Below are 21,485 nucleotides of genomic sequence, written 5' to 3'. Positions count from 1 at the left end.
CAGCTTGTGTTGGCTATGAGGCTTTGTGGGCAGAGGTGTGTGTGGGTGGTGCGCAGTGCTCTCTCAGCCAGTTTGGCACAAGGAGACTGCAATGAGCTTTACTTGAGATGGCAACCTTCTGTTACCACTTTAGTTTTTGTTTTCTTAAATAAATACAGTCTTTCCCCAAACTGAATAAAGGTAAATTGGGTGTGGTATAGTGTTAGGTGTTTTATGTTTTATAATATCCTCATTTGACCTCGGTAGTCTAAACAAACACTGAAATCAAGTTCACTAAAGGAAATTTCCATTGGAGTCAATTCAGTGTACAATAACTTTTGATTGAGGCTTACCTAGTTAGTATTGGGCTCAAGGAAACTGTTGGTAAGGTTTCCTAGAGGTTTAACATGGAGGAAAGCAAATGCACCCCAGCCCTGAGTGGATGACAGTCACTTGATGCTGTTGCCACAGGTTGCTTAGACACCTTCACAACGTGACACACTGAGTATTAAAAGCCTCTCTTCCATTGACATTGGCTGGTCATTTTTATTCTCACATTTCAAACCTGGAAAGAGGGGAAGCCTGTTAATTTTATGCTATGGGCAGTGGGATTGTGACAGGTAGCATGAAGTGGTGTTGGTTTGCAATCTTGTTTTCAATAGTACACTGGTATATGCATTAATTTGTGAGTCATCTCGATATAAAAAGATGTTTACATTGCAAATGTTTTTCATGCGTTGTGTGTTCATATATCAATCTGTTTTTATACTTTTAATTATGAGAAAATAAAAAGGTGAATAAAAGGATATATATAAAAACAGATAAATGCTGTACATTCAAATGTATGTTGTTGCTTTTTTTTCCCACACAGAACCTACAGTGGGCCAGAGATGTGTTGCTAGGAAGCAGTGTCCCATGGCAACAGCTGAAGCACATGCCAGCACAAGGACTTTTCTGTGAAAGAAACAAGACAAACCTGTTCAATGTAAGCCAGAGTTCAGTGTACACACACACACACACACACACACACACACACACACACACACACACACACACACACACACACACACACACACACACACACACACACAAAAACATTTCCTCCTTTAATATGTCATTAAGCCACCACATGTTTAACGTGTTTTTGAACAGCCTTTTCATCACTCGAATTATTGCCAACCACCAAGCATAACTTAAAATATTTTACGTGACTCATGGCTATCAGGGCCAATATTGCATATATAATGGGGTTGGGTTATAACTATGACGGAATTAATTTAGTGAATATTCCACATTATAATCTAATAAATATAATATAGAATTTTAAACAATACACAAAATTTACAGACTAATTATCTTTTACAGTATTTACAAATGAAAATTAAAAACTTCAGTGCTGTAATCTGTTTTTAATCAGAGAATTACAAAACAGACTTCTGCAAGATGCTCTTCAGACTGTAGCACCTGTGTGTAGCTGTAGATTATATACAAACAATGGCCATATCTACCACTACTACTCCATTTTGAAGGCTTGGCATTTAGTTGTTGTCTTTTGCTGAATGTGAGCATGTTTTATAAGAGGGTTATTATTATGCCATTAAAACAAGCAGCAGCCTGTGGAACTGAAAACACAGAAGTGTAAAAAACTGCAGTTCTTGTTGTGGCCACGTAAGACTTGCTCCAAAAAATGAGTCGATCCCACTCATCAACTAAACAGCATTAAAAAGCATATTTTACAGCCGGGTACAAAAAGAAAAATGGTTTCTGTCGCTATGGGTACTTTCCCCTTTGATATCCACTGTATGTTTTTACTGTTTACTTTTATTTTTTAATTAATTAAAGCATTTGGATTTTGCTAAGGCTTTAGGTTTGGGATATCATCTCAACATGATTAATCAATCACTAATTTTTTTGTGGTATTGGTGTCTTTTAGATTGTTATCTGACAATTATGGCTTATTGTATGGATTTGCAGAGCAAACTTCTAGTATATTATGTATTTTATAGTATTCTGTGTTCAGGCATGAAAATCTTTAGAAACGGATGGGTGACGTGATGGCAAACAGCTAGCTTCTTTAAACACATTTCAGTACAAATAAAGGCCGAACAAGCACGTGACCAACACACTGATGGCCATTTCACAAGGACAGTAGCTGTAGCAGAAGGCACACACTTCTTTGTCGACTATTTTACTCTTTTATTTTATTAGTCCTTTACATTAGACCATGAACTGATAAAGAAAGGGTTTGTGAGCATTTTGTTTATTTGTTGTTTGTCTTACAACCGCCACCGTAGCTGGGATTATGAGCAAGAAAACAGAACTCGCCTGCCTGCATTCTGCAGTCTACTGAAGTCTAGCAGTGAGATTTTAAACACTGTAACTTTATAAGGTTCTTTTAGTACATGCTTAAGTAATTATTCCAAAAGCAAAATTAATATATGGGATAGGCTTAGGTTGCCATGCGACTGCGTTGACACTGAAGTCAAATCTTCAATGTGCAGGCGCAGAATCGTGTCACATAAGAGATCCCAAATTACTTGCATGCGTACCCAGGTGGTTGTTGTCTCATCTGTAGTTTAGCCTCAGCATAAGAACGTAAGAACATTTATTGACATGAAGTGTTCAGATCATTTGGGACTCGGTGATCTGTGCAGCTTGCTGTGAATGATTGGCCTTCCATAGTTAGGTTTACACACACGAATCAATTGGATTCACAAAAATCAGCCCTATATATGGATCACTAAAGACAAGCACTTCTATAATCTGAGTCACACAGTGGGCCATCGCTGCATTATCTGCCTCTCAGAATTACAAGACCTCTGTTGCGTACCAGAGGAGGAGATTACTGTCTGAATCTGTCATCTGTTCTGCATGTCAGTCTGTTTACCTCTTTTCACTTGAAGCACATATTATGCCTTCTCAGCATGTGCAGAAAAAAAGGTTACTTTTTGATTTGCTCTTTGTGTGATTTGTCAAAGCGTAAAGACTCTCACTAACATGCCAGATAATACAAGCAGAATGTCACGTCATGTCAGCACCTTGTATCATTCAGTTGTCAGGCACGTTTTAGCAGTGAACCTTATTTTGGACATAATTGATTATGTGGGCCGTAGTGTCAAATGTCGGCTACAGAACGCTTCTGTTACCCGACTGTGAAAACGATGAGGGCCAGGTCTGAGCTGGAGGAAAGCTTTGCTGCTCTCTGGCTCCCACTGGGTTGTTTCAGAGCCCCTTCTGTAGGCAAACCTGCCACCCTAGCATACCAACTGTTGGAGCTTTACTGTTCACTTTGAACCAAGCACTCTGTATCTGCCATAAGACAATCTAAACCTTTCTAAATATGAATGAGAAATGCCTGTTTTCCCTTAGTCTTTAAGTTAAGGGCACACAGATTAGCTGGCTTGAAGTGGATTTGAACCCCTCAGGAAAACTGTAACTTTAGGTGAGTAATTTTCAGCAGACAGTCAACAGCTGCATTTGAGACAAACTAGTGACTCAGTGTGACTTTTTCTTAAATATACTCTGTATGTTCAAGTCACGGCTTCATCTGCAGCACGTCTAATGTGCTAGTGTGATTACATCAAACATGTGGCATGATGCGTGGCGCCGCTTGATGTCAAAGAGGCTTGACTCTCAGCTGAGTACACACCTCATTGAGCCTGTTGGTGAATACTAAGTTCCCTAATGTAGGTCATGATGCCCTACTTTTCCCTCTCGCATTGGCAGGGTTACATTAACTGCACAAAGTAACCTACATACTGCTGTAAAGAAATGATCCAGATGAAGTTATGCTGCATAATTTATCAGTGTGGTTGTCAGCAAAAGTGAACCAGTATAAGGTGGGATGTGATTATGACATTAAAGTAATTGTGATAGAAAGAAAAGAAGAAGCAAAACACATTAATAAAGCACATCCATCTGCAGAAAGAAGCATACATAAGAAGCATAAATGTCTGTCTAGACAGATTCTTTTATTTATTTATTTATGTATTTATTTATTTATTTATTCTACCGTTTTTAAACCTGCAGTCTGAGAGAAGACTGCAGGTTTACTTGTGGTTCCTAGGGTATTTAAAAGTAGAATGGGAGGCAGAGCGTTGAGCTTTCAGGCCCCTCTTCAGTTCCCAGTTTGGATTCGGGAGATGAACACCCTACTTCTAAGATGAGGCTTAAAGCTTCCCTTTTTTTAAAGCTTACAGTTAGAGCTGGATCAGGGGACCCCGAATCCTCCCTTAGTTATGCTGCAATATGCCTAGACTGATGGGGGATTCCCATGATGCACTAACTCACCTCACCTCTGTGTTTATACACCACTCTGCATTTAATTATTAATTATTCATCTCTGGCCCTCTTACTCTTCTCCTCAGCAGTACCAGGCTCAGGGAGTGGAGGTTTCTTCCTGTTAAAAGGAAGTTTTTCCTTCCCACTGTCGCCAAGTGCTTGCTCAGAGAATGTTGTTTGATTATTGGGGTTTTCCCTGTATTACTGTTGAGTCTTTACCTTACAATACAAAAAGCCTTGGGGCGACTGGTGTTACTGGCGCTGGATAAATTAAATTAAACTAATTCTTAAAATGTTTGGATTTTCAGATGCAGGGAATAGATGTAAAAATGCAAAGTTTGGTTTTACAGGAGCAACACTTACACTTTGTATGGACTAAGTCCCGTGTCAGTTTTATTGGGTTTGAAAATATTATTAGCCCAAACCCATTGCTTGGAAGATTCATTCAAACAAGGCTTGAGTATAACATACTATATGTTTTTGTTGAATAATGATAAAACTTGGTAGCAGATATCAATATATAATTTAGCATTACATTACTGATGTGTGTATTGTGACACTTCATACAAAGCAGAAATGTTTTCTCTTTAGTCTGCAATTTATTATTTATGACCCAAGTGATGTCACATGTTTATAATCCAGTGAGCATGTTATAAACCCAGACCGAGCTGCCACCAAAGAAGCATTAGTAAATGGATTCAGTATATCTTAAGTCTGTATAGTTAAACTATACAGATAATGTGATGTAACATCAACATCACACACTGATTTTGTGAATCTCCAAATCACCTTGTTTTGTTTCAGTGTCGTCATTACAGGCATGTAGTGGGATTATTGTAGCCATTATTTCCACAGTGGTTTACAGAGTGAGAAAACTGAGTTGTAATGATATTTCTTGTGATGCTGTTGTAACAGCAGGAGGCTTTAGCTACAAGACTACTGTTGAGTAGTCGTGAGGAGTCCCTGACTATTCACTCAGGCACAGTTACCACCTCCTTCCTTCCCCCGCCACACACACACGCACTCATCTTACTTGCATATTCTTCCACCCACTCGCGTAGCTCCAGAGAAAATGGGCGTCCTTGTTGCTATATTTCAGACAGACGTAACTCTGCTCCTGTCATGTTTTGAAATGATACCTTTTTTTTGTGCGTGAGTGTCGGGTGAGCATTCACGTTTAATTCAACCACTTGAATCTAACTTTGCTTATAGGTGAGCTTTGGTGTCTTGTTATATTATAGGGTAACACAGGCTTCTGGGGAGCAGTTAGACTTGCATTACTTGCCTCAGTTGATGTATGACTCAAACATTTGTGTGTTCAGCTGTGCAGCGTGCTGTAGGTGGAGCCTCACTTAGGAGAACCTTGTTGTGTTTTTTTTTTTCTGCCTCTCTTAGAGGAGGCGTGTTGGCCCAATGAATTCATTTTGTACAAGTTGATATTTGGATTTGCATGTTGGAGGGTTAACTCTGACTGCAAGTCTGTTTTTCATTGCCTTCTCCTGCTCTGTAATTGAGTGAGCTCGATATTTTTCAGCACTTCTTTTTACACTCACAACAGGAAGCGGGAAAAACAAGGTGTGTTTCCTTAGTATGTTTTTGGTGGCCAGCTGGAGAGAGACGACCAGAGTTAAAGGAGAGGAAAACAAGAAGGTGAGGGCTGCTGTTGCTGTGTTGGTGGCTGACTGAGGAAATGTGTGTACGCAACACAATCTGTTCAGGCAGCACCGTTCTTCACACTGTTTTCTGTGGCTTATTGCGGGGGGAGGGCTTTACTTACACAAACCTTGAGGGACTTTTTTTTTCTGCTAGTTTTGCCTTTCCTTTCTCACTATTGGTTTGTCATCCTCTTGATGCATCACACTACACAGATGAGGTAGCACTGAATTCATTTTTCAGCCAGTTTATGTTCTCTTGTTCTTTTCCTGTTGCTCTGTCTTCAGGCTGATCACGCTCTACCCCTCCCCCTGGCTCTTTTTCACTCTACTCAACTCCTCACTCTGTTGCTCTGCTTCCTCATTACTCTCTCTCTCTCTCTCTCTGGCACTCCCCTGTTTGTGTGTATTGTGTGGGTGTGCACTAATGGGCGGGAGTTTCTCCACCAGCCTCCAATTGGCTGGCGTAGACCTACGAGGATTGGATGTATGCTGTGTAGAGTGAGAGAGAGAGTGAGAGAAGGGGAGGGGGGGTGGAGAACTCCAGCAGGCTGGGGTCAGGGGGAAAGCGGAGATGGAGTGCGTGGGTGTTTTTGTTTTGAGATGGCAGGGTTTGAAATCAGGAGAAGAACGAGTCAGCTCTACTGTCAGTGGCGTACTGAGCTTATAGGCCGTGACTCCGGCACCGTCTCTCCTCTTGCCATTCTCTTTCTCTTTTCCTGTTCTGCCATGTGCAGCTGTGCTTCCCTCTTCTCCTCTTCTGCAGCTCGTGCTGCCCTAGCACCCAAATGCAGCCCACCCCTGGCTCTGAGAGCGTGAGCCTCTTTCAGGGTGGAGGCGCTGCCGGGGCTGCTGGTGCCGCCACCGCCAGCAGGAAACTGTCCAAAAGAATACTAACACAGGCGTCGTGGAGTAGCTTTCTTTGGTGATGGTGAGTTGCCTCCTCTCGTTCCTTCTGACTTTTTTTTTTTTTTCCAAAATCGAGCACAAATTTGTGTTTATAGTAGCTGTACCTTGGAGTAGAGCTGTTTTTAAATCTGTGGTGTTTCTGTTAGATTGCACAGAACTGTAAAGGACACTCCTGGAGTATTTTATTCTTTAGATTCTTCAGATTTCTGCATGTCAGGACTAATGCGGAGAAGAATTTAGGAAGATATAAAATTACACCAACATCCTGCCAAATGCTCATGGCTTTAGCAGGAGACCAGCCATCTTGGATCCCCCCCACCCCTCGAAATCGTACCATCTAAAGTTGTAGTTGGTTATAGTGAAACTGTAGTTGATGGAACATGGGATAGTGACTATTGGTTGCTTTAAAACATAGCAATGCTTAATTTGTGCAACTTTCCTGCCTTTTTACATTTTTTATTTTTTATTTTTTAACGGGGCCCGTGCCTTTCCTTGTCCATGGCATGTTTAGACATGAGAAGATGAAGCAGATAAGACAGCCAGTTTTTTCATTTGGCTTTCAAACAAAGAATTCCCCAGTTCAGTTTAACTGTAAAGTCCAAAAGCCCAAAAGGCTTATTTTTGCTTTTTTTTTTTTTTTTTTTGCTTTTGCTTTTCAACCAGCTTATTATTTAATTGTAAAAACACATCTAAAGTATGAGTTTGTCTGCTGTGCCTCTTACCCCTTGCCTGATTCTTACGTGATCTACTGGCCACGTCTGTGCTTAAGCTCCAGATATCAAGCAGTGTTCATATTTTCTGCAGCAAAAAGGGGAAAAAAAGATGCTTAAAATTATTGCCGTTAAAGTCTTACAAATCTGCTTTAGATGCTGTGCTGCTTCATAATCTGTGTAAACCCATGGCTCTGCTTCCCCTAAACAGATTTGCTGAGGTTGGATGCTACTGTAAAGAACAACTCTTCTCCATTTAGAAATGTTGGACGCTTTTCATAATCTGTGCATTGAAAGGTTAAAAACCTTCCCAAGCCCGGCCTGATTGCGTCGCATGACATCGTTTTTTTTTAGTTGAGTTATCATCACGGAAGTTGCTTAAAAAACAGTCCAAAAATATGGCTATGTACAACAAAAATACTAACAGAAATTAGGAATGCTTTAAAACAATATGTATCAGGTTTTCTGGGATTCATTTGCGTTTCATTTATATTTCCAGGTTAAAAGGCTGTAGGTCCATCTTCAAGCATGGACTTTGTTTTGATAGGTTTATCTTTCCTGCTTTGTTCCTCTCCGGTGGATTTGAAAATGTCATCTGACAATCTGGAGCGGTCTGTTAGGAGGAACGCCATGCTCCCCATGCCTCCAGCAGCTGATAGAGCCATCTCATTTGTTTTTGTTCCATCCTGATATGGTCATCTTTATTTGTCTCTCTCGCTCTCTCTCTCTCTCTCTCACACACACATCCACACACACACTCTGAGTCTGTAACTGTACTATGTGCCATGTGCTTTGCGACTGAAGCCTGTGTGCTGCCTAGGCCACCATCTGCACTCGCATCAGTAGCTTCAGAGTGCAGATCCTCTCCTCAGTTTACCTGCTGAGTGGACATGTGCTCACTGAAAAGGTGGACTTCTCCATTTAAAAAAAAAAAAAAGAAGAAGAAGAAGGAGGGGGGAGGAAAAAAGAGGACAGTGTTTGTTGGCAGCTAGTCTGTTGGTCTGTTTCATTGCTTGGACAGAACTGAGCACTAATGAGACTGCCCATCATGTGCACCCAGAGAGAAAGCCCCCCTCTCCCTTAATACCTCCTACATGGCAAGCTAGACCGCTAGATCTCTCCTGCAGCCTTTCCATCCCCTCATTAGGGCTTTCTTCTTTGAAAGCCATGTGTTTCAGTCACATTAATTTTTCTTGCTTTCCCCACTACCTTCTTTCCTTTCAGCTTTTCCACGTGTCCCCGTTAATTGTTTCCGTTGTGTCATGCACTCCACATGCCTCTGAGAACTTAGAATAGCAGCAGAGAGCATTTATAAAAACACAAACTTTCAGAATTTTACAAATTGGACCGTTGGGATATTGAGCGGTAACTTTCGTTTGAGCTGCTGGAGATCATTTGGCTTCACTGGGAAATTTGAAATACTCTTGGGTAACTGCACTGTCTCCTCTTTTGAATGTTCCTACTCCAACTGCTAGCAACAATGATGAGTAAAATAGTCAAAACTTAACTGTGCATTTTCCTTTGTTTTCTCCTTGCCTTGTTCAGGGCATCTGGCGTATTCCAGTAGATGAGATTGATCGCCCGGGTAGTTTTGCATCTCATATGAACCGATCCATTGTCCTCTTGCTGGAGGTGCTGTCTCAGCTTAAGGATCACGATACTCTGCTGAAAGTCTCTTTCATGCTGCAGAGAACCCCTGACCAGGGAAAGTAAGCACCACGTTCTGTGTGATGATGTTAATTCTGTCATGTGTCTTTTATTCGTTCCATGACATCTCTATTCCTTCTTTCTGAAGGAAGTATTTACGGGATGTTGATCGCCAGGTTTTGGCCAAGAGAGCATTTTTCCTAACTGTAAAAGTCCTGGAAGACAATCTGAACAGTCTCACTGGGGTAAGACTACTACAGCCCACTGTATACATGCACGGCCGAGAGCCGCTCAGTATTTTACACATCTGGCATGCACCCACTTCATGTTTTGACAGGTTCTGTTCTTTTTCAGGTGTCTGAGCAGCTTCAGAAAGCGCCTGCGCCCTCCATGGGGGAGATGACCACAACAGACACATCCAACAAGCCCAGTTCAGATGACAGCAAACACGCCGTGCCTAAGAAGCCTGGACTCACAGAGGGTGCCTGTGCTACTGATCCAGGTCCAAGAGAAGCCTCCCAGGCGCAACTCACCCCAGCGCCAGTACCGTCAATAGATAAAGGGAGTAAGATTCAGGAGGGCTACCCTGGGAAGGCAGAGACTCCTGGGAATGAGGGGCATAAAGCAGGGCCTGCAGAACCCATGGACCTGGACATCTGCCACTGGAGAAAACCCTCTAATGCCACAGATTCTCAGGGCACCCAAACACAGGCTGAGACCTCAGTGAGTGGCACTGAGCCTCAGCAGAAAGTGACTGACATCAGCCGGACACCAGAGCTCTCTCTGGAGGAGCTAAGTATCAGTTCCAGACAGCAGCAGCTTCAAGCCTCAGCACCCAAAATCACCCTGGCAGCGAGCGGGACTGATCAGGGGTTACTACGAAAGCCGAACAGGAAGAGGAAACTTCTAGAGGATGTAGAGTCTGGAAAAACCCTCCTGCTTGATGCCTACAGAGTGTGGCAACAAGGCCAGAAAGTCATGACCTACGACCTGGGGCGCATTGAAAAGATAATGTCAGAGACTTATATGCTCATAAAACAGGTAAACCTCTTGCAGATGTGCCACACCACATGTCTTCACTGTGCACATATAGGTAACGTTATTGTCGCAATAACTGCACTGCATTTTTTTCAATGGTATTTTGCAAAGTCATACATTCTTAATGAGAATCCTCCTAAAATAATTTGGACTCGGGAAACCCCTTTTCTAACTGAATTAGTAACAGTACTCCTACTGACAATCAGGGACTTTCCCACTTTGAGTTTTCGAGCTCTGCAGCAAATACAGCTCAAGGTGCGGTTGTTTTTACTCTGAGTAACCCAAATTCAACCCCTGTGTCTCCCGTCCTTTTGCTGTTATTTCTAAAATAGATTGCTGCCTCTAAATGTAGTTGTTTGGTATTTTTAAATAGGAATAGCCATATTTTCTCTCTTTTGCTCGCTCTCTCTGTCTCTCTCATGCTATATATATCTATCTCTAAAGCATGCAAAAACCACAGTGGCTCAGTCACTGCTGATTTAAAGATACAGTGAAATTTATCACTGCATTTCACTTTATTAATTCCTGTGATTGGCCTCTTAACTTTTCACATTGATATATATTGTATTCAGGTTCTGCACTGAAAAGCAAATTGTTTTCTCATGTCAGCCCCGGCTAGTTTTTGCCTTCAAAGTATAATTGATAGTGAAAGATTGTTTTTACACTGCCAGCACAACTGATGCAAAGTGTGCTGTGACAAAGTGCATACACAGAAACCAAAACTTTGTAGGATATTTCTAGAAACAGAAGGCTTCTTTTAATGAATTATGTTAAGATAGTTAAAATAGAATAGCCATGTAGTTCCCATTGGAAAAATATAAACTTTGAAAATATAGCAAGAATGAGATAAGAAATTGAATGGAGTGGTTTGCATCGTTTGGTTGGTTTTTCTGGGCGCTTCGCTTTGCAGCCAAGATTCTTTTTCCTGTGCTCTTTAAGACACAGCTTAGAGAATAATTTTCTCAGAGCCGTACCTAAAAGCCAGAGCCAACATGTTTCCTGTCACCAAATCATGCAATTAATAAGCCTGGACATTTTCCAAAGCCATCTTGTAGTTCTGTACCTACTTACACAAACTGCAAAGGCTTTGTTTTCTCTTTTCTTTTTTTTCCCCCAGAACACACCTGCACACAGTTATATTTTAAATCTGTACCTTTTGATTTTTTTCATTTTTGTTTATTTCAGCAGTGCTGCATATCACACTGAAGACATTTTTCATTCTCTAACCTCTCTGCTGAGGTGTTAAAACAAAAACCCACTAAGTGTATGTAGACTGAGCATTTCCTGCCATCAAAGTATTTCAGCTTGATGAGTACAGAATAATGGTTGCTCATTGTTACCTCAAAAAGGATCCTCAAATGCGCATCATCATGTGAACATTGCGTTGGTTCAGAATTTGTTCAAATGACAGCTCTCGATTGTTTGCAAACTCTGTCTGTTAATGAGGGCATTGCAGTTCTCTAGAAAGTGGTGTTGGTCCTCCATAACTGTCAGTCAGATACTTTTGGGGCATTTTTATTTTGTTTTGGTTTTTTTGCATTAATAAGATTAACCTTGTTGTAAATGAGATCTAACTGCAGGATATTAATAGTTTTATTTCAGAGTATTTGTTGAAATTTCCCTTTTTTAAAAGAATGGTAAACATAAGGGATTTTTGAGAAGTTCTAACTGGCAAATAAGCATGCACACACATGCATCCTTGTGTGTTTGTGGGGAGGAAGTTCAACAAGTAAAGAGTTTGCAGAGAGCTAGAGATGAAAGCAGAGGGCTGTCCTCTGTGACATGTTGAAGCTTGACTCAGTCTCTTTCTACAATAAGCAGTTTGAAAACTCGATTGAGGATGCTGTAAATTCCCTCCCTTTGGGGGTCCCTGAATTGCTGCAGACAGCGAACGTCGCTGTAAACATGCTCACGCAGCTGTTAAAGCTGCCACAGACAAAAATTCGATAGAGGAAAAATAAAGTCCCCCTAAATATTTGTCCTCTCACAGGCCTTACGCCCACTCCTCTGGGTGGAAGTTGTCTGCTTAACTCATACAGACAACTATGTCTCGCAGTCACAGAGGAACTTTAACATTTGCCTATAAACTGGAAAACATTTGGACAACAAAGACCTGTGATTGGCTAAATTCTCCAATCGGGGCTTAATTTTCTAAAACCTGAAAACAGTCAGTGGTAGATTCTAGATCTTTCTCCGAGTACTTGAGTTACAATATGCTGAAAGGTTATTATCAAATTTGTGTCCCCGAAGATGCCAAAACCTGGCTGCCTACTCCAGCTTCGAGTGTGCGGTGTTGTTCTCTAGCTAAGCTTGCCAACTCCCACACATCCACCAGCTGAACTACGCCTTTCTTTACTTGTGCTAATGATCAGATGCGAAAGCTGAGGAGAGAAAAAATCGTGCTGGCTCAGAATCGGATTAAGTTGTTGTCGGTTTGGCGTTGCTGTATGAGGATTAATTAACACGGTATGTTTCTCAGGACAGGTCACTTCAGAAATCTGATGAATTTGTGGTGCTATAATCATTGCTGTGTTTATACTGCAAGGAAACGTATGTGAAAAAGTTGACATTGTGGAATCTGATTAGTAGATACACTGCGTTCCTCTGCCCTAAAATCCTTATTCTGCCTTTTCTCCTGTCTCAGGTTGATGAGGATGTAGCTCTGGACCAGGCTGTGAAGTTCTGTCAGATACAGTTGGCCACTTCTGCCCAAAGACAGGTAAACCTTTGTAACTCAGCATGTTCATCTGCTACACCCACACCTTCACATTTTCTCTCATCCTTGTGGTGTAGCTCACTGTAGCACGTGCTTAACTATGGTCTATTCCTTCATTATTAAAGATGATGCACAAAAAAAATCCTGGGATGTGTGTTGCATAGTGAAACACAAATTTTAAGGTTTTCTTTCAAAACAAATTAACAGGACGCCAGAAATGTCTGATAAACTACAATCGTCTAGCTCGCCCACCTGGCGAATCCAGCAAGTTCAATTCTAGTGTTACATGTCTGCTGATTTAGCTCATAATAGCACTTCTTATAATATATGTTCTGTGTTATGTGTGGGGTTAAGCATGCAGCATCTGTAGTAAAATGTGCTAAAGTGATGACTAACTTGGTAATTCCCAGACTTCAAGTCTAACCTGCTCCTGCCTGCCAGTGCTAAATATAGCCCAAAGCGTGGTGTGAATGCTCCCTGTTGTCCCTTCAGCCTCACTCAGTCGCTGCCAAACTTGTCATCGTTTTCAGCGTGGCACTGATATTCAGGTTGTTTATTTGCACAGGCAATATGCATATGATGTCTTTCATTTTTTAAGGTAAAGTGATAGAAACGAGTAAATACTTAAAGTGTCTGTGTAATCGCAGACAATCAGCTAGTGCCTAAGCACGTTATCTCAATTTTGTCTCCAGTACACGCATTCCTCATTGAATCATTACTTGCTCTGCCTCACTCTGGATCAGTGTCTCCCCCCCCTTCCTCTCATCCCTCCTCCTGCCCACACAGTCATCAAGGGTCTCTCTGCCCACATCCTGTTGTCACGGTGATGTTCCCTGAACTTCAGGCTCATGTGTACCACAGTTGTAAGCAAAATAAATCCGTGTTTTTTTTCCCCAGTTCAGCGATCGCACCATCTTATTTTCTGCATGATTCCTTTTGTTCATCTTGGTCTTTTCATTCGTTTGTCTACTTTCCACGCGAGGCTTGACTCATAGATGATTGCAGAGCTGCAAGACACCATGTGTAAAAACTACAGTTGTTAATTAGTAGCAGTAAATTATATTTTTGTTTTTATCTACATGTATTTAATTTCACAGTATTTTGTTTAGCTTCTTAAACAATTATAACAATTTTAACGTAAAGAAGTGAATTCCTTATTTAACTTATACTGGGCCTTTGTGCAGCCACCTCAGTTCACCATCTGTCTTTAACTAGGGATCCTCTCCCTTTAAGACCAATGTCCTTTTAAGACATTTTTTTTCTGATTTGCTGTACTTCATAAACAGCATGCCACAGAAATTCAATCTCACTGACATCACACAGAGCCAGGAGTAGAAAAAACTCTGTAAAGAGACTTTAGCTCACTTCAGGGACTGTATGCTGACTTTACCGGATGTTTGTAAATGTGGTGTCTTACGTTATTACAGTTTAGAATAATTTAGAATAATTTAAATGTGAGAAAATTGAAATAATGTATAAATAATGCCATTATTAAGGTTGCAGAAGCCTAAACCCAGATGCATCCACACTCAAAAAGAATTAAAATTTGACCACTTTATTTCATCATGATCATTTATATTGGATGACTAATACTTAACAGCTCATACATGGATTCTTAACAAGACACAGTCATGCCGCCTGGCTGCCGGAGCCAAAGGAAAATCACCAGCATTGTAATTTATTTTTTTTAACCACCTTCTCAGTGTTTTTTTCCATATAAGCTAATACAGACGTATTGCCTTTACTATGTGCATAGTCATCTGCCCAAAGGCCCATTGTGAGCCAGGAAAATCACTGAATTACTCTGATAGGTGGTCTGTATGCACTGGTGAGTGTCCTTGCATGCCCAGGATGTGAAAAACGGAGGGTGCTTTTCTACATCAAAGCTCATTCTGTAGTCTTATCTAACTGCTGTTAATGTGTAATTATTGTGGCACCATCGCCTGTTGCGGTTTGCATTTGCTTACATTTGTATGTGGTGGGTAATGTAGATCGTAGCTTGAGGAAATGATTTTTTTTTTTTCCCTGCTGCTTGCAGATTCACACATTTCCTTCAAGCCCCCACAAATAGAGGGGGAGGGAGAGGGAGAGAGTCCTTTGAGTGCTGAGCTGGAAAATCAGCTGTGTTGTCCTCTGTCTTGTTTTCACTGGAGGAGTCCTTACAATTTGCTGTCACCTGGTGAATGTGAACTGAGGGGCTATACAAAAGCCCAGTATAAGTTAAATAAGGATAACACTGAATTGGTGGAGGTATTTTATTAGAAAAGACTCCTGTATTTGAGCTGGAACAACATTATGGGTTTACTTCAGTAAATATGTTTTGTTTGCTTCACAGTGAAATGCCAGTATTGCTTCATTTTTGGAGGCCAGTTTAATGGAAAAAGTTTGTTTCCGCTGTGTCGGAAAGATCTGCCGCGGCTCTAATCTGATCGAAAGCCCGATCTGTGATGGCAGAGAACAGTCTTTCAGTTCATTGTTGGACCTCGACCACACGGGAACGCTCAACCCTGAATACTGGCTTCATGCTGCAATCTAGTTTTTCTAAGCACACAGTCCAGCTGACTTGTTGGTGTCTCTATTGGGGATGTTTAATTCATGAGATATGAATCATCAAAGCCGGCTACGGAGCTACTGCTTGCTTACTCGAAGCTACTGTGCTGCTCTGCGTTGGGCTGGAGGATCTTTTGCTCTCCAAGCCTTAGGAAGGCTACTCTGCTTGTTTAATTTTGCCTGTTCTCTGCTGTTTGAATCCCACGGGAAGCTTCACTGCACGCAGCTGTGAAGCCGAGCGCAATTTGGCTTCATCTCCCTGCAGACACCCAGGGAGAACTGGGACGAGAGCTCTGTTATTGCCAAATTTTCTTGAGCTAACGTACTATATCTGTCAAAGGCCACTTGTCATGACAGAATATACACTATGACCCTAGATGTCTTAACAGAGCTGTAGCAGATGCAGTTTAGCTTTCACAGATTCTTTTGCAAGTATGAAGTCATATTTGCCTCTTTTTCATCCCTGCATAATTAATGCTGTACATGTCCATGTAGCCTTCTAGTCAATATGAAATGAATTCATTCCTGAATTTCTCACTTTTTGGCTCGGTTTGCACAATAGACCGAGCATCTTGTGTGTCTTGTGCTTAGAAAAGCTGTTTTTCATCCAACTTTTTATCCATTTAGATGTAAAAACTACAGGAGAAGGTGCATTTATTCCTTTTAACTGTGCTCCTCTGTGTTGCCATGACAGCGGCTGTGGGAGCAGGGCGGCTGTTGTCATAGGTTGTTTGTGCAGCTCTTGTGTTTATAAGTGGTCCTCAAAAGGACATCCACCAAAGTGGCTCAGATCTGAGCTCACCATAACCCAACACACAGTCCAGCGGGCAAGTGCTGCGAGCCCGTGAAACCCCGAGGAGCGGCACCGAAACTCTGTAAAGGATTCATTACTTGTTGTGTGAAAGAGGCAAAACTAGCACGGCTGATGTGTGTTTGAAAAGTGCAGATATATCGACTCTGCTTCTCTGAGTCTCGCAGCAGATCTGTCTAGGGGGAGGAGGATGTACAGTACTCAGAAGTCTGCCGGAGCAGGGGGTGGTTAGCCAAGGTCAGTCACACCTCCTCATGAACGTTGCTTTGTCTTCTTTTTGTTTTTTTCTGTCTTCAGCAGGCTTCGAGCGATGCCCCGACCACACCTAAGTACACAAAGGAGCAACGAGACCTCTTCTTCCCCGCCTCCCTACCGACGCCCGTCCTGGTCAGCCACTCCACCTGCCACCCGCTGTCCACCCAGGACAGCCAAACCAAGGTGGTGTACGAGCCCCTGAGCAAGCTGCCCAGACCTCAGACCTCAGGCTTCCACGATCAGCCACAGCACAGGAGAGGAGCCAGCCACTCTGCTGCAGCCATGGCCTTCCTGCCACAGACAGGTACAGAGGCCTCCTCCCACACACATCAAATGTTGCGACGTCCTCTGATTCTGCAGGCAAAAATTGATGCAGTTTTTCCATTAAATTCTGCTGCTTTAAGTGGAGCTCCAGTTTCTAATGATGCTACAGTGCCTGTGTCCATGTGACCAGCAGGGGGCGCCTGTGGGTTTCAGCAGCTCAGTTACATAACAGCAAGCTCTGGCCTGGTTATGTTTTGCCTTTTGGGTTTTGTCAGTCCACCAACAAGAGTTTGAGAAATTCACATCCTCCAGATTGTGACTCTGTGTGCCTACGTGAGCTCCTCAAAGGCTTTGGCTTAATCACCGCAGATCTCATAATGAATATTCAGCTTATCTTGTGTTTGATATCAAAACATGTCATTCTTTCCTCTTTAGGTTTTTAGGATGAGTAGAACTGACATTTCTAAAGGCTGAGAGCTTGAATCTGTAGTATGCAAATTCAATGTGTGAACCTTTTCTTTGTGGTCAGTAGATTTAGCATCAGTTAGTTAGAATAATCAGTTGACAACATTTGATGACTGTCATGATGTTGTTGAGGAAGTTTAAAAAAAAAATTGTTTTCTTTTTTCTTTTGCCTTTCTTACCTGTTTCCACTCTTGAGACACAGAAAGGTAGTTTAAACAAACCTTTTATTTTCAAGGGGCAAGCTCCCTCAGGGTTTTTACACAGGGAGAATAACAGATATGGATGCTGCGAGTTGGCACTCATTCACAGTTTTCAGAAAATGAATATACATAGGGATGTTTAAGTTGCATTGACAGACATGAATGAAACATTTTATCATTCATTAGCTGGTAACCAGGCGGTAGTGAAGGACAGGCTGCCAGTCAGTCACAGGACAGACTATTATTCACACTCACATTCACACCTGCAGGCAGCTTAGAACCAGTGAATCTTTCATGTGTGTCTGTGTACAGAGGATAAAACACATGTGGGCAAACCAACTCACAGTAGGAGTTATATTTTCTTAACCATGTACGCAATAAGGGAAATAAAAAAAGACAAAGGCAACTTGCAGGTTTAGTAGTTTTTTTGGGGGTTTTTTTATGTTTGACTAATAAAGCTGAATTAAGTCTCAGCGCTCAGAATACCGGGTATTACGCTTCTACCACCATCGCAGATTTCAGATCAGGGTTCTTTGTGTGTGTCCTCTCTCTGTCATACCTGGCATTTTAATGAACATTGCTTCCCATCATCGTCCAACCATTTGCAGCAGACGGCTGCCCCTCCCTGAGCCTGCTTCTACAGGAGGTCTCTTCCTGTTCTTCCCCACAGCCCCCCCCCCCCAGAAGGGATTGTGGGAGTTCTCACACTAATATTGCAGAGTGGGGTTTTTTGTTATTTGTTTTGGTTTTTTTGGTCTTACAATATAAGGCAACTTCAGGCGACCATTGCTGGGAACTGGCAGCTTCCCAACATGTCAATATTTATCTTGGTTTTTGGTCCATTTCATCACTTTTACAGCTAAACAGAACTTCATATGGACTCATTAGTGGTCATGTGAGAATTAGAAATTGTCCTTGAAGTACAAATATCTCTTGCTGTGACACACTGGTGGCATTATTGAATTGCATTCATCATTCATTTAGCGAGAGCGTAACCAGGAGCTGCATATTATGAAGTTGTATAGCTTCATTTCCATTTCCTAAACTTGCATGACCTTTGAAGTCGGTGAAAACACATGCAAAAGTGTGTTTGCATGTGCGTGCAAACACACACGGGTCGGTATGAAGCAGCACTGCACTGATGTGTGTTATGTAACGGTTTCCTAGGCAACATTACGGGTGAAGACTGAAAACGTATTAGATAATTTTTGTTTTCAGATTTGTGTCCGTGTCTGAGCTGCAGGGGGAATTTTTGCAGTTAGTGTTAGCAGCAGTGTTCCTGCACTCATTACAAATGCTTGTCTAATGAATGAGGCTGTGAGGTCCCAATCAAAGGGAAACTTGTTACTGTCAATTGTCTGCTAATAAATGCCAAATATAAGAAGATTTATTACAAAATAATCCCCTCATTCATCGGCGACCTGTAAACAATCAGTCGCTTGTGAGTGTTCCTGATGACTTTCATGGGACCTCCAGTCAAAAACACATTTCTGTGTGTGTGTGTGTGTGTGTGTGTGTGTGTGTGCAGCCTCTAATCGTGATAAAGAAGGAAAGCAGAGAGGAAGTGAAATGGTACACAACGCAACTTTGGTTTCCAATGCTTTTGATTTATTCTGAAAAGAAATGTTTCTTCTCAGTGTCCAGTTGATTTGCTATAAAAGCTGACATTTTACAATTTGCTGCAATATTTATTTTTTTTATACACTGATTTATTTGTTTTGATTTATAAATTTAAAGCACAGTTTTTGGGCGGTTGCAAAGTATTTTGTTGGGTCGAATCAATCCCTAACATGTTATTTGTTGCCCGCAGAGGAGCGGGAGGAGCCTGCAGAGGGACTTTTGTACCGACAGCAGGAGTCGCACCTTTGCCAGCAGATGAAACTCGCCACTGTGTCCCAGCAGGGGCAGGAATCAGCAGCAGGCTGGTTTCAGGAGGAAACTGCCACATGTAGCACAACACAACCTTGCCCAGGTCATTACCTAAGAATCAAAGTGTCTTACAAAAACATGCGTAGATTGAATTCAACAGATAATGCGCATAACAGCACCGTTAGTGACTGTGCACGCCTTCTTTTTTTCTTCTTCCACGCTCTTTCTCTCAGACCAGCAGCAGTATGCCAGCAATGACCAGTCGAAGCTTCCAGACCCCAGCCGAATCCGCTCCAGAGTCCCGCCCAACATGCCAAAGCTTTTCATCCCTTCCACCGTTACCAAGTTCCCGCCAGAAATCACAGTAACGCCTCCGACCCCCACGCTTCTCTCCCCCAAAGGCAGCATCTCAGAGGAAACCAAACAGAGACTTAAGGTAAGCACTCTGAATTACCACGCACACGGCTCTCTGTGGTCCCAGCACTCAACAGTGACCCCTGCTGTCTGCTCCTGTACAGAACGTCATCCTGTCGTCCCAGTCCGCAGCCACAGTCAAAAAGGACACTCTGACCCAGCCGGCACTGGAGGTGCAGGAGACATCCAGCCAGGAGTCGTCTCTAGAGAGCGAGTCGGACGAGGAGGACGACTACATGGACATCTGAGCCTCGGAAGGCCTCTGAACTCATGACACATCCAGGCCTGACTTTGCCAAACTCCACTTCCCCCAATTCTTAAAAGCAACAACAAAAACACCAGGATGTTCATACCTCTGCAGCTGTCTGTGTTGATGCTCTTGTCCCCTCACGTGCATTGCAAAAAAAACAAAATCCCTGCACTCCCACTGCAGTATTCTCATCGGCCGTCATGTCGCAGTGTTGCTCTGGTGATGATGTATATGACAGACAATGATGGCTTTCGTCTCACAGCATGTCTGTAATGTGCCATTTATGCATATCACTCTTTAGCTTTTTGAGCTCTCCTGTGCCCAACTTGGGGGGAAAAGAAAAAAAAATCAGCCTTTAAAGCGAGCCAGTCCCGTGTTTATGCATCTTCTCGTATGTTGTGTGCTAACTGTATCGCCAAGCTGCAGCTTTCCAGTCGTCTCAAGAGCCCACCGAGCTGAGGCGCCTCGGTCTGGATGGGCGCTCAGCAGCATGCACCTGCTGTCCTCCACTCTGATAGTTTACTTGGGCATGAGACGTTCATCTCCAGGACACAATGCATCGCTACACGAAATATTTCAAAGGACACAAGAACAATCGGCTGCGTTTGATGTTCGCCCGTGGAGCCAACGAGCCACGCGGCCTCATGACATGTAGCAGGTTGAAAATGTTTACACTTAACATTCGGGATGTTTTTCAGTTTGCACTTAACTTTGCGCTATTTTTGTACTCACTGTATTCCTTGTACTATTTTTTTCTTTCTTTTCTTTCTTTCATTTGCATTTGTAGCTAAGAGGAACAGTTCTTACCAGGATGGACCTCCCTGTCACCAGCACTGATCTGTAATCATATGGGAAGGGGTTATTGGAAATTAGCTTTTTTTTTTCTTTTTTTTTTTGTACGCATCACAATCCAAGTATCTTTCCGACATGTTTTGGCTTTAAGCGGTTGACTCTTAAGCTCGAGAAGCGCTTTTCGTGATCTTTCCCGATCTTTGACGCGTCCCGAGGAGGACTCTCTAATCCCGATGCCTTTCCATTGAAACCATTTTGGTAAATTTGTCACAATCTAGCTTAACTCAGAGGAAGACAACAGAATGTTTTTTAAAGATTGTTTTGTTTTCTATACAAGATGTTAAAGAAAGCTATTTACTGATTATGTTTCTTGAAAGTTGTCTAAAATGTAATTTTTAAAAGAAAGCCTACAAGCGAATAATTGTAAACTATCACCCTTGAGAAAAAAAGAAAAGTTTTGTATTTTATTTCACGATTATTTTTTGGTGTAAGATAGTTTTTCTATTGTTCTGCCGAGCTTCTGGGAATGTATCACGGCTAAAGAGGGCGAGCAGGTCGAAGGCTTGAGCTCGAGCTTCGCCCGGCTCCCCTCTGGTGCAGGCTGCTGAAGTGGAACTGTTCTCTGTGTCTGGACTGAATGCATTATAGATGTCAAACCAAAAATATATTTGAGAAACACATGA

General features: G+C 42.2%; 1 protein-coding gene across 7 annotated transcripts in view; it reads left to right on the top strand.

Annotated features, from left to right (window-relative positions):
• cabin1 (calcineurin binding protein 1) overlaps window positions 1-21,485 on the top strand; it is a 37,818-nt gene extending 16,333 nt beyond the window's left edge. For 6 of the 7 annotated variants that reach the window (XM_039620705.1, XM_039620704.1, XM_039620707.1 and 3 more), the window contains 9 exons: window positions 851-964; window positions 9,077-9,240; window positions 9,327-9,423; window positions 9,533-10,219; window positions 12,861-12,935; window positions 16,591-16,852; window positions 19,288-19,449; window positions 19,580-19,782; window positions 19,865-21,485. In XM_039620705.1, coding sequence (XP_039476639.1) covers window positions 851-964; window positions 9,077-9,240; window positions 9,327-9,423; window positions 9,533-10,219; window positions 12,861-12,935; window positions 16,591-16,852; window positions 19,288-19,449; window positions 19,580-19,782; window positions 19,865-20,008 — 1,908 coding nt within the window. In that variant the 3' untranslated portion in view covers window positions 20,009-21,485. The remainder of the gene's footprint in view (window positions 1-850; window positions 965-9,076; window positions 9,241-9,326; window positions 9,424-9,532; window positions 10,220-12,860; window positions 12,936-16,590; window positions 16,853-19,287; window positions 19,450-19,579; window positions 19,783-19,864) is intronic. The other variant, XM_031731271.2, reaches the window with a different exon arrangement.

This window comes from Oreochromis aureus, linkage group 12, assembly GCF_013358895.1.
Source record: "Oreochromis aureus strain Israel breed Guangdong linkage group 12, ZZ_aureus, whole genome shotgun sequence".
NCBI classification, from domain to species: Eukaryota; Metazoa; Chordata; class Actinopteri; order Cichliformes; family Cichlidae; genus Oreochromis; species Oreochromis aureus.
The sequence above is the reverse complement of the archived record's forward strand: the minus strand, read 5'-3'. Positions and strand labels throughout refer to the sequence as shown.